The 13,877-nt window shown below is 39.3% G+C and overlaps 1 protein-coding gene across 5 annotated transcripts in view; it reads left to right on the top strand.

Annotated features, from left to right (window-relative positions):
* Positions 1 to 3,125: 3,125 nt before the first annotated feature.
* The window catches only part of LOC126291575 (BTB/POZ domain-containing protein 17), a 127,875-nt gene continuing 117,123 nt past the window's right edge, over positions 3,126 to 13,877 (top strand). For 3 of the 5 annotated variants that reach the window (XM_049985109.1, XM_049985106.1, XM_049985107.1), the window contains exon 1: positions 3,126 to 3,340. In XM_049985109.1, the coding sequence (XP_049841066.1) occupies positions 3,321 to 3,340 (20 nt within the window). In that variant the 5' untranslated portion in view covers positions 3,126 to 3,320. The other 2 variants (XM_049985108.1, XM_049985110.1) reach the window with 2 other exon arrangements.

The following is a 13,877-nucleotide window of genomic DNA, read 5'->3' as shown; positions in this document are numbered from 1 at the left end:
CTGTTCGCTACACGTCCATAAACATTTGCTAGCTCAAATCCGACACAAGAACAGAGTGGAAGATCACCAGAAATCAGGCCACCAGGAGGCTGCTGAATCGTTTACAGAGAGAGCTAAGGGCAGCGCTCAATCAGCACAGAAACAAGCAATGACGAAACCGCCTCACAGCCCTCAATGTAGACCTTCACACTCTATGGGAAGGAACCATGCAATTCATCAAAAGATGCGCTAGGGCGCCGCCACTGCACGGGAAGCAGGATCTGGCCTGCAGCCATGCTGAAAAGGCCAACGCCCTCGCCGACACCTTTGAGAAGCAGTTTCAAGCAGGAGAACCCCAGGGTAATGAACACAAAGAGGTAGTCCGTCGTCAGCTGGCTGTCTTCCTCAATGCTAAGGAGGACCCAGAGGACGAACCCCCACTTTTCCCCCCCCAAAGACGTGGAAAAAGTAATTAGGCCCCTCTCTTGAAAAACAGCTAGTTAAAAACCTCCAGCTCTCGGCTATTCACCTCGCGAACGTCTTCAACGAGATTACTCGTACACGCGAGTTCCGAGCATACTGGAAAGAAGCAGAAGTGGCATCGATACACAAATCAGGGAAAGACCCTTTATTCCTGGAACACTACAGGCCAATTAGCCTCTTGCAAACTCTTAGCAAAATCTATGAGCACCTCCTGCTTGTTCCCATACGAGACCACATCACCAATCAGCGACTTCTGCCGGATTTGCAATTCAGATTCCGACAGAAGCACTCTGCCCCACAACAAATCATGAGCCTGGTGGGCGCAGCCACAGAGGGCTTCAACCACAGAGGCTACTGCAGGATAGTGCTACCTGATGTAGCCAAAGCCTTCGACTCAGTATGGCATAGAGGGCTACTCTACAAGTTATACACACAGGGGTTCCCTGGGGTCATAGTCAGGTTAATCCAAAGCTATCTCACGAACAGAACTTACTTTGTCAAGGTAGAAACAGCCACCTCCACCAAAAGGCATATTCGTGCTGGGGTGCCACAGGGATCGGTCCTGGGGCCCGTTTTGTACAGTCTGTACTGTACCCCCCTCCCCCTGGTGCACACCGCACAGTATCCTCATGACACAGCCTTTTACACTCGTAATGTGAATATGAATCTGGTCATTCATAGGCTACAAAGGGTTTTTAGATAACACAGAAACCTGGGCCCATCAATCCTGAAAAGACACAGGCTATGCTGCTCACCCGGAGACTCGGGAGACTTGGGCCTCCCTTAACGCCCCTTCCCCTTCACCTGCACCTACATGGATCCCGACTCCACTGGCGCAGATTGGCCAAGTATCTCGGCGTAACCTTGGACTCGAGACCAACATGGAAACCCCACATAGACGAGGTCCACAGGAAGTCTATGCAAGAATGTCCATCCTATACCCAGTCCTCAACAGAACCAGCTCCCTTCCCTGTTCTGTAGCAGTAAATGTCTATCATGCCCTTATACAGCCAGTAATGGTGTATGCGTGCCCTGTCTGGGGATACATGGCGATGCAGGATCTGGACAAACTCCAGAGGCTGCAGAACCGCGCCCTCAGGAGGGCACTGCATCTACTCATGTGATCCCCACCGACGATCTGCACGCTGCTGTCGAGATACCCCTCCTCAAAGAAATATTCCATGATCTGGCAAGGACTTTCTGCGAGAGCACTTCCAGATTTGGAAATAACCTCATCCACTCCTTAGGTCCGTATGACATGTCCTGTGATAAGCAAAACGCCCTATGACGATCTTTGATGACTAAGTCGAAGAGAAAAATCCTAAAATCTCCAAGTCCTAATACCAATCCTAAATCCTTAAATTAACCAACATCTCGCCAACCTCAGGCAAGTACAAGAAATCACCAGAGCACCACCACAATACACAGACAGCCAAACATTCAAAGATAATCACACACACACACACACACACACACACACATTGTGGAGTAAAAGCCAACAGGCTACAAACTCCTACATACATTTCCCCAAGGAGGGGAAAGTAAAAGGTTTGTGTGTGTGTGTGTGTGTGTGAGAGAGAGAGAGAGAGAGAGAGAGAGAGAGAGAGAGAGAGGTGACAGCAGTCTGACGTTGCGATGTGTTTAACTTCAGTATTCCTCGCTTGTGTAGTGCACAATAGCTCTGCAGTTATTTTCTGTTCACTATAATCTAACTCGCGAAATTCGGTTTTTCATTCTAGATCATCTTTCAGTTCCGAGGCTCAACAGTAAGAATTTGCAAGGCCTAATGAAGTTTTGCCGTACTGTTATTATGAAGGTACTCAGTCATCCATCACACAGATAAAAATATGCGATGTATCTACTATCGCTGTATTATCATAATCATTAATTGGTGTTGTCATGGTTATTATGGAATTATTAGGTTTGTGTCGTTTCACTTACCTGTTTCTTTCCCCTCACAGAATAACATTTGACTGCATGTTGCCAAATTACTTCATTCTGGAAGTGGATGTCAATAACGCTGTTTCCAAATTCACTGTAACCAAGATGATTAATTTATGAAATAAAAATTATTGGGTATACTTGTATATTGATGTAATCTGAGATCAACACTAAAATCTCTTTTTCTCGAGGTTCATAAAAAGACTTACATTGCTTTTTTTCCCCTGACCCTCCAATGCAAATGCTGCTAAACTCTCCCACCAATACGAAGGACAAATATCCTCAAGTGGAGTTCCTGATTTGTATTCAGAACCAGATCAACTGTTTAGTTACACTATAACATTCCCTCATTCTCGAAACTGCAAATTGTAATAAAATTTTACTCTTCTATTTTAGAATTTTTTCTTTAGTTGATACATTTTGGTTTTTCAACATTAACTAATAAAAGCAGCTAACAGTTGTTATCTCACCTCCAAAACAATATCACACATTTCAACAATAAACTTTTCATGTTCTCTACTTTGTATAAAACCATGTTTGTTCCCTAAGCGCCAATAACTATATTTCATTTGACAGAGCGTTTATAAAGCTGTCAAGCTATCAATGATGATACACATTTTCGGAATATGCAGCTCATGCTTACAATGTCTATAATCATTTATAATCGCAGAGTAGTGAAATTTCTTTCTTGCTGCAGTAATATCTTTGGTGAAGCTGCCAGTTGTTGGTGTCAGAAGTGTGTAGTCTTGTCAGCTGAGTGTATTTGTGTATTCGTCTTCATGTCGAGTGATGTTATTGTCGGTTAATTGATTGGTTCAGAGCCTGACTCCAGTAAAGGATAAACTGTTATGGATTTGTAATTATTGTGCTTGGAATGGTTTTTTTGTTTAGAAACATTGGTCTCCGATATGTGAATTATGTTTGAACAACTTGGAAGGTACCGTAGTATAAATTACGTCGGCTATTTGTATATGTATAGGGCATTTTTTTTGGATCCTCTTTTGACTGTCAGAATTTTTACGTAAGAAAACTTCAGATTCTAAATTAAGTGAAATTCATACTTCTCCTGGAATATTGTAAAATTGACACTGTAATACCTTTTTAGAACATAAGAAACTTCAAAATACTTGTAGCTAATAATCAAACTGATTTTTTTCTGTATAATAGCAACTGTTATCACCCACAGAGTAATATAGTATGGAAAATCAATGTCTTTTTTTTTTATTAATTTGTTCGCGTAAGGATCCGGTATTTCATGTAACAGTTTATTGATAATTCCCGGCGTTTCGTGAATACGTTAGTTTGACAGTTTCCTGCTGTCTTCAGCCCTTTACATATACTTTCCATACGTGATTGATATTTCGGATTTTGTATTTGTAAATTGGTAATCTTAAGGATGAATTCCCGGGTACCGTAAATTTCCCACACTGCAATTAATAGTAGTCTAGCCTTGTGTTAGAATGATGTGAACACTTTGATTGTTGTGACGATTTATGTTTGCGCTGAACTCCAGTCTGTAAAACAATATTTTAAGAGAATGTAAAAATATTGAAAGAGAAAATTACTCAGAATAATATGATTAACCCCAAATGGACACTGAGATATTATGTGTTTGTAACTATAGGAATGCTGTTTCCTCTATCAAATTACTGCCTGTTATACTGTCAACTAGTTTTCAAGTTTGCCATATTCCTATGGATCACCACTCGTTGTGAACACATTTACTGTTAAGTGTTAACCACTGTATGTCTCACACATAGTATTACGTTACGAAAGTGACAAAAGGTGTGATATTGTTTTGGAGGTGAGATAACAACTGTAACGTGCCTTGTATTAGATATTGTTGAAAAACCAAGCTGTATCAACTAAAGAAAAATTTCTAAAGAAAGAAGAGTAAAATTTTGATTACAATTTGCAGTTTTTAGAATGAGGGAATGTCATACTGTAATTTTGAAAAGCTCAGGAGTGGGGAATTCAGACAAACCATGTAGGACACAGAATCTCCATTAAACTAGACACACGTCTAATGATGAAAAGCATTATCTAAAATCTGATGCAAATCTATGTTGAAAGTGTTAAAAGATCATAATTCCAAACCACTGAAGAAGAAGAAAGAGTCACGAACCACATTTTTGTGTATTTGCTCTGTTAAAAACAAACTTCAAGTAGTATCTGAGAAAAACTAAGTTGTGAAATGCAATAAAATATTATTATATTTACAGACTTATTGCAAGGTTGACATTGGCATGAAAAGCTGCAAATGTGTGAAGAGATCAGTTGACAGTTTTTCCACGATACAAAAGAAACACTAAATGGAAATCCTCATTCCAAAATTAAGGCTTCTTTCATTTAGCTGAACTCCCCTTTCAAATTCAACCTAGTTATTGTGATCCTCAGTCTGAGGACTGGTTTGATCCAGTTCTACACACTAGTTTGTTCTGTACAAGTCTTCCTCTCTGAATAACTACTGCTACCTTCATCCTTTTGAACTTTCTTATGGTATTCATCTCTTGGTATCCCTCTATAATTCCCCTCCCCCCACCCCCTCTCTTCCCTGTGCTTATCTCCAGTACTGAGTTGGTCTCTCTCGATGTTTCAGAATATGTCTTACCAACCAATCCCTCCTTTTATTCAAGTTGTGAAACATATCTTTTCTCTCCCATTCTATTCAATACCTCCTCATCAGTTATATGATCTATCCTTTGATCTTCAGCATTTGAAAACCTTCTATGAACAGTTGATCATTCGTGTTTCACATCCATACAAGGCTACACTCCAAACAAATCCCTTCAGAAAAGGCTTCCTAAATGAATATTTGACATTAACAAATTTCCCTTTTTCAAAAATACTTTTCTTGCTGTTGCCAGTCTGCGTTTTATATCCTCTGTTCCGCCACCATCTGTTACATTGTTGCCCAGAATTGCAGATCAGTCCTATTTTGTCTCTCATTTCTTGATATTATTACCCCAGCTTTACTCATTTTAATTTGACAACATTCTTAACCTTTGTTTTGCTTGCATAGGTATTCATATTATAACTTATTTTCAAGGCATTCTTCACTCTCTTCAGGTGCTAGCCCAAGTCTCTTGCTGCCTCTGATGGAGAATTTTTATTCCAAATCTCTCCTTTATTTTCTTCGTGTTTGGTATATCTTGAATAAAATGACATTTTGATTGACATACTGAAGTTTACCTTCTTGTCACTTATGTTGACCAGTGAAGGCAAATTCCAGAGTAATTTCCTTGAAAATGTCACAAATTTCATTTGCCAATTGGGGCTAGGCTTCATCCACAGTTGTGACTTCGTTCATGGAATTTCAGTTCGTACCTTTCCAGATTGCCTCGCCATTGTTGGAATATGTGCCATAGGAGGCATCATGTTGAAAAGTATGAAAAAGTTTTCACAAGCTCTGAGACCAGCATTTGTGAAAATGGGTCATTTATGTTTTAAAGATTAGAAACTTGAGCATACCTGTAATCAGTGAATTTGAGCATTTCTTTCAGTAGTTAAAAAACATACTAAGTAATGTGCTTATTTTTGTAGTTATGGACAGTAGACGTAAGTAATGTGCTTAAAAAAAGTCTTAGTAAGTGCGCAGTAGTGCGGATAATTTATGCTCCTGACATTGATGGGTCAGTATTTATTATAAATATGTATAATGTAAACAGCACTAACAAATGTTTCTTTGAAGAGACTGCCTAAAATTTAAGATTCTTGTGCAAAGTATACATATAAAAAAAAAGTCAAGTCAAGCCTGTGGCACTCAGCCTGTGGACTGGCATTTGGCCAGAGAGTGTGCATAACACAGCCTTTTGTATGTCACGGCACTTGAGGAGGGGGGGGGGGGGGGTGAGTCCATCACTCCAGCTGCCTCTTACCTTCCCTGGGAAAGAGTGGCAGTATTCATTTTGATAGCAGTCAAGGTAGACCAGGGACCACCCTGGAAGTTCTAGAATTCATTCTCTCATCTGCTGAGCATTGAACCTGGTATCTCCATTGCCAGTATCAAGTACTGTACTCTATTTTCCAGACCACGGCCACCCATATTATAGATACCATGAAAAAATATGTAAAATTTGTGGATAAAGATCATGTAAGCATTGCTAAAATCTGCATAACTCCAGCGTGCTGTGTAGAGTGGGACAGCAACTCATTTTTAGATTGTTATGCAAAAAGAGATGCCTAGATTTGCAACTAAAATCGATGTTTATTTAGTCAGTGATCAGTTTCTGGCGACACCCATTCTTAAAGCAACCTATGTATGGAAGTCAAAATTACAATTCATCCAAACACATTGTTTAATTACTGCAAAGCATAAATGGATAGCATATCACAACCAATGCATTCCGATGTTTGCCAGGTAAAATGTCTTATCACAATAGCAGTAAACAGAATCCATACAGAAGCATATCGTCCTAACTAATGTTTGTTAACAAATTACACTAGTCAAGTCATAAGCTACTAGAAAACCTAGGGAAGATGGTGTCGTCTTCTAGCCATGGTCAAGGAAACCTAAGAGAGCTGGTGCCCTCTTTGGGCCATGATTCTTTTATTTCGGGAAAGGTTGTTTCCATAGCAATGCATAGTGTTCAAAAACAAGCAGCATACAAAACTATTACATAACATATGTGCCACATACATATATTTTGTATGTGTGCTTATGTACATGCACAAAATATGATGTAAATACTAAGCCTTAATTTAGAGATCCACAGAGGGTAAGGCCTGTATGCCATAAGGCATGAAAATGTCAATAGTCGTCATAGAATTATAATGCAGCATTGCTATATTGTAGCCTACATAGTATTGCCATTACGTATCACAGTTGTGGCCAAGTTGCCAAACATGAGCATAGATCACAAACAAAGTTTTACAAAACATGCCATGTAAAGACATGCACAAGCATAGTTATATTTTAAACTTTGGAATTAAAAATAGACCAATCTGTATCATGCATAGAGAGAGATACAACGATAAGATTATCTGCAGAATTAATTACATAAAATAAACAGTAATTATACAAACAGTAGCATCCGAGTATCCAATACAATGCCCAGGGTGTGATGAAAGGGTTTGAATGTGGCGGGCGAAACTCAGAAACAAGGGGGAAGGAAGGAGATGGGAAAAGGTGGCAAGGGGGAGTCTAAATTGAGGGTGCTAGCAAAGTAAGCTGCAATGTTTATTTCCAAATGCACAATCCACTGATAAATATACCATATAAAATATAAGCTATGCATTACCATAAATATTTTCCACAATTAATACGTAAAAATATTTTTGGAAAAACTGTATGCGTACCATGATGTAAAAATGACAAAACATAAAATGACTGGGACTTACCTCTTTCAGGCACAAGTTGCTCTCAAGGCATATAGGACAAACATTCCAAAAAGTATTGTGAATGCCCACAATGTTGAGTGAGTAAGCACACACATTTTTCTGGAAGGCATGGTCTTACCAAAAGTAGACTTAGTAAGAGGCACCCACATTACGCCGTTAGTGATTAAAAGTAAATAATTAAATTGTGTTGTTGTTGTGGTCTTCAGTCCTGAGACTGGTTTGCTGAAGCTCTCCATGCTACCCTATCCTGTGCAAGCTTCTTCATCTCCCAGTATTTACTGCAACCTACATCCAACTGAATCTGCTTAGTGTATTCATCTCTTGGTGTCCCTCTAAGATCTTTACCCTCCAATGCTAAATTTGTGATCCCTTGATGCCTCAGAACATGTCCTACCAACCGATCCCTTCTTCTTGTTAAGTTGTGCCACAAACTCCTCTTCTCCCCAATTCTATTCAATACCTCCTCATTAGTTATGTGATCTACCCATCTGATCTTCAGCATTCTTCTGTAGCTCCACATTTCGAAAGCTTCTATTCTCTTCGTGTCCAAACTATTTATTGTCCATGTTTCACTTCCATATATGGCTACACTCCATAGATATACTTTCAGAAACGACTACCTGACACTTAAATCTAGACTCTGTGTTAACAAATTTCTCTTCTTCAGAAACGCTTTCCTTGCCATTGCCAGTCTACATTTTATATCCTCTCCACTTCGAGTATCATCAGTTATTTTGCTCCCCAAATAGCAAAACTCCTTTGCTACTTTATGTGTCTCATTCCCTAACCTAATTCCCTCATCATCACCGGAGTTAATTCAACTACATTCCATTATCCTCATTTTGCTTTTGTTGATGTTCATCTTATATCCTCCTTTCAAGACACTGTCCATTCCGTTCAACTGCTCTTCCAAGTCCTTTGCTGTCTCTGACAGAATTACAATGTCATCGGCGAACCACAATGTTTTTATTCCTTCTCCATGGATTTTAATACCTACTCCGAACTTTTCTTTTGTTTCCTTCACTGCTTGCTCAATTTACAGGTTGAATAACATCGGGGAGAGGCTACAACCCTTTCTCACTCCCTTCCCAACCACTGCTTCCCTTTCATGTCCCTCGACTCTTATAACTGCCATCAGGTTTCTGTACAAATTGTAAATAGCCTTTCGCTCCCTGTGTTTTACCCCTGCCACCTTCAGAATTTGAAAGAGAGTATTCCAGTCAACATTGTCAAAAGCTTCTTCTAAGTATACAAATGCTAAAAATGTAGGTTTGCCTTTTCTTGATCTTTCTTCTGAGATAAGTCATAGAGTCAGTATTGCCACACGTGTTCCAACATTTCTACGGAATCCAACTGATCTTCCCCGAGGTCGGCTTTTACCAGTTTTTCCATTCATCTGTAAAGAATCCGCGTTAGTATTTTACAGCTGTGACTTATTAAACTGATAGTTCGGTAATTTTCACTCCTGTCAACACCTGCTTTCTTTGGGATTGGAATTATTATATTCTTCTTGAAGTCTGAGGGTATTTCACCTGTCTCATATATCTTGTACACAAGATGGTAGAGTATTGTCAGGACTGGCTCTCCCAAGGCCGTCAGTAGTTGTAATGGAATGTTGTCTGCTCCCGGGGCCTTGTTTTGACTCAAGTCTTTCAGTGCTCTGTCAAACTCTTCACGTAGAATCATATCTCCCATTTCATCTTCATCTACATTCTCTTCCATTTCCATAATATTTTCGTCAAGTACATCGCCCTTGTGTAGACCCTCTATATACTCCTTCCACCTTTCTGCTTTCCCTTCTTTGCTTAGAACTGGGTTTCCATCTGAGCTCTTGATATTCATACAAGTGGTTCTCTTTTCTCCAAAGGTCTCTTTAATTTTCCTGTAGGCAGTATCTATCTTACCCCTAGTGAGATAAGCCTCTACATCCTGACATTTGGCCTCCAGCCATCCCTGGTTAGCCCTTTTGCACTTCCTTTTGATCTCATCTTTGAGACATTTGTATTCCTTTTTGCCTGCTTCATTTACTGCATTTTTATATTTTCTCCTTTCATCAATTAAATTCAGTATTTCTTCTGTTACCCAAGGATTTCTATTAGCCCTCTCCTTTTTACCTTCTTGATTCTCTGCTGCCCTCACTACGTCATCCCTCAAGGCTACCCATTCTTCTACTACTGTATTTCTTTATCCCATTCCTGTCAATAGTTCCCTTATGCTCTCCCTGGAACTCTGTACAACCTCTGGTTTAGTCAGTTTATCCATATCCCATCTTCTTAAATTCCCACCTTTTTGCAGTTTCTTCAGTTTTAATCTACAGTTCATAACCAATAAATTGTGGTCAGAGTCCACATCTGCCCCTGGAAATGTCTTACAATTTAAAACCTGGTTCCTAAATCTCTGTCTTACCATTTTATAATCTATCTGATATCTTTTAGTATCTCCAGCATTCTTCCATGTATACAACCTTCTTTTATGATTCTTGAATGAAGTGTTAGCTATGATTAAGTTATGCTCTGTGCAAAATTCTACCAGACGGCTTCCTCTTTCATTTCTTACCCCCCAATCTATATTCACCAGTGGTTTTTTTTATTTTATTTTTTTTAATTTTCCTTTTCCTGTTGTCGAATTCCAGTCACCCATGACTATTAAATTTTTGTCTGTCCGCACTACCTGAATATTCTTTTATCTCATCATACATTTCATCAATTTCTTAATCATCTGCAGAGCTAATTGGCATATAAACTTGTACTACTGTAGTAGGTGTGGGCTTCGTATCTATCTTGGCCACAATAATGCGTTCACTATGCTGTTGGTAGTAGCTAACCCGCATTCCTATTTTTTTTTTATTCATTATTAAACCTACTCCTGCATTACCCCTATTTGATTTTGTATTTATAACCCTGTATTCACCTGACCAGAAGTCTTGTTCCTCCTGCAACTGAACTTCACTAATTCCCACTATATCTAACTTTAACTTATCCATTTCCCTTTTTAATTTTTTCTAAATTTATAAATGAGGAAAGGCATAGGGAGCAGATGGAGGGAGGCTAAAGTGCTAAAGACATCTAGGATGAAGATCATAGCTAAGTAAGGTGCAGTTAGTATTTAGACTATACAGGATATAAATGAGCATAAATTACAATTCGAATACAATTAAATAAAATACCCACTGTAGCAACTGGTATACAACCTCATGTGGGCGGACGCGCATTGTTGCATAATAATGGGAAGGAGGCAGGCATAGTCGGTGGAGAGTGAGGGCAGAGAGAAAAGATAATGGAGATCCTAAAGAAAGGACGGGAGAGGAGAATGAGAAACAGGAAGGCTGGGGAAATTGGGTTGCAGTTGGGGGGAAGGGGGGTTCATAATGAGAAGGAAAAGTTTTGGGAAATAGGACATATTGAAAGTGGGAACACAGGGGTAATAGGGAACCCATGGGGAGAGGGGGGTGGGAGACAAACATTCTAAATAATTGCAGAAAAATGGGTTACAGCATATTCATGAAGAGAGTAAAGAATCTGTTAAACTGAAAATCTACTTGTTCGTTTAGAATTTTGTCAGGTTCTTTTCTTTTGTTCTTAAAATTTCCAATTGTCACTGACAACCATCTGCATCCTCCTTGTTGCATAAGGCTTGACTTCTAAAGTACAATCTGTATTATCGATGGAAGGGTTCCCCTTTAGGAGATGCTAATTGAATGTGGCCTTATTGTTCGGTTTAAAATTCTCTTTATAACAGATGATAAAATTTCTACCTGTTTGGCCTGTGTAGTAGGTGATACACTTCAAGGAACCAAATTCAAATTGAACTTATAGACTTTTTGTTTAACAGATCCTTTGCTCTCTCTAGGAATGTGCTATAATCCATATTTCTGCAATAATACAGGGTGTACATAAAGTCTGGGAACACTTTCAATTATTTACTGCACAATAATCAAACATTGTACAGATATTATACATATGTCATTTTGAAGAGAAACCCTGAAAGCTTGTTTTCGTGTATACCGCCACAGCGTAGTTTGGTAATTTGCCGATAGTAAGCGCTAGTCGAAAACATGCTGAGTTCAAGTGTGGAGTGAGCTGTTTCATGAAATGGCTCCCCGATCACCAGCTCTCACTCCGTGTGACTTTTTTCTGTGGGGACTTATTAAATGTATCGCCTCTACCATGTGATGTAGCAGAGCTGCGCGAGAGAATATGGGAAACGACTGCCACAGTTGACGATGCCATGCTGGGAAGGGTATGGCAATAATTCGATTACTGTATTGACATGTGCCGGGTCACTCATGGTTTGCTTATCTAATTGAAAGGGTTCCCAGACTTTACGTACACCCTGAATAGAATGCCCCTCGTACATTCCGCGCCAACCACCACCTGCTGCCAATCACCCTTTGCACCCAGTTTCCCTTTCTACAACTTTTCCTTCTTGTTCCCCCACCCCCTGCCAGTTGCAACAGCAATTTCCTCACCCTTCCTACTTGTCCTTTGCTCACTTTTCCTTTCTCCCCATCTTAACACCACACCACAGCCCACTTCCTTAGAGCCCTTTGTTACCTTTGAAAACCTCCTGTGGATGTTGATTGTTGAATCAGTTTGCAGTAAGAAGTGTTTGAGGTGATCTAGTTTTCCAAGTGTCATTATGTTTTTAGCCTTGAGAATGGCTTATGCACGTTAGATTGTGTAGCAGTTGCTACAGTGTGCTATTTTATTCAGTTTGATGTATTCATTATATTCAGATTGTAATTTATGCTCATTTATATCCTGTTTAGTTTTGAATACTTATTGTACCCTAATAGTCTATATCTTCATCTTAGAAATCTTTTGCACTTTAGCCTCCCCTTTCTGCTCCCTATTTCTTTCCTTATTTATAATTTTGTTATTTACTTTAATCACTTAATTATATAGCTGTGATGTCTTATCTTTGGTAGGATTATACCTTCTTGAAAAGATTTGTGTTCTTACTCGCACAGTGTTGCGGGTATTTACAATGTAGTTTGAAATGTTTGTCCTGTATACAGTGAGAGCAGCCTATGCTTGACAGTGTTAAATTCCAGCCATTATGTTCAGTCATTTTATTTTATGGTACACTGTTTTTCTAAAAATAATTTTATGTATAGGGTTAAATTTTCAAACTGCTGTAGAAATAACACCACTGGTCTTAATGATGTCAAATTGCAACAGAATATTACCAGAGAAGGGGGAAATGTTTGACAGAAGAACAATAAATAGTTACAAAATGCAGCTATAGATGGTGCTGGAAGCATCATAATTTAATAGTGGTTGACTAAAAAGACAAATGAATCATACAACAATGTCTAAGGTGTACGTCTGACATTAAAAGGATTGTATTACTCAGTGTGCATGGGTGTGTAGATGTGATACTGTTAGCTATGCAAGCCCATCCACCATGGCTAGGTCATCTCTCATCAAATGGGAAAAACTCGGTTTTTAACTATCCTGAGGTAAAAAGATCACAAAAAGCATCACTCACATCAGTTTTTAATTGTCCTGATTCCAAAAACTACATAAAAAGCATCAATCAAATTGGATTATTAAATTCCATGTGACTGGTGCAAAACATGTTCTGTATGATGTCCACTGTTCACTGCAAAACGTTGAAATCGAGAAACAGCATGTTCCACAACTGATCAAAGTGTTTCTAGGGTCACATTCAGAATGTTTGCGCAATTTATGCCTTCAGTGCAGCTCAGTTTGCAAGCAGGACACTGACCACAACATATTTCAAATAGCCCCACAGCCAGAAGTCACAAGGATTAAGACAGGTGATCGGCACAGCCAGGCTATAGGGAAATGGTGGCTGGTAATTCTAGCATTTCCATAATGGCGCTACAGCAGCTGCTTAACTGGAGTTGCTATGTGCGGAGGTGTGCCATCTTGCATCAAAATGATCCCATCTATACATCCACGCTTTTAGAGAGCTGGAATTATGTGGTTGTGCGAAATACACTCATTGTGCTTACCAGTGACGGTACAGGTAACAGGACCAGAAGCACCTGTCTCTTCAAAAAAGTATGGCCCAATGATAAATGATGCCGTAAACCTGCACCACACAGTGGCCTTATCAGTATGAAGTGGTACTGGTTGATCTGCATGTGGATTTTCCTTTGCCCATAT

This window comes from Schistocerca gregaria, chromosome 9 (assembly GCF_023897955.1).
Source record: "Schistocerca gregaria isolate iqSchGreg1 chromosome 9, iqSchGreg1.2, whole genome shotgun sequence".
Lineage (NCBI taxonomy): Eukaryota > Metazoa > Arthropoda > Insecta > Orthoptera > Acrididae > Schistocerca > Schistocerca gregaria.
The sequence above is the reverse complement of the archived record's forward strand: the minus strand, read 5'-3'. Positions and strand labels throughout refer to the sequence as shown.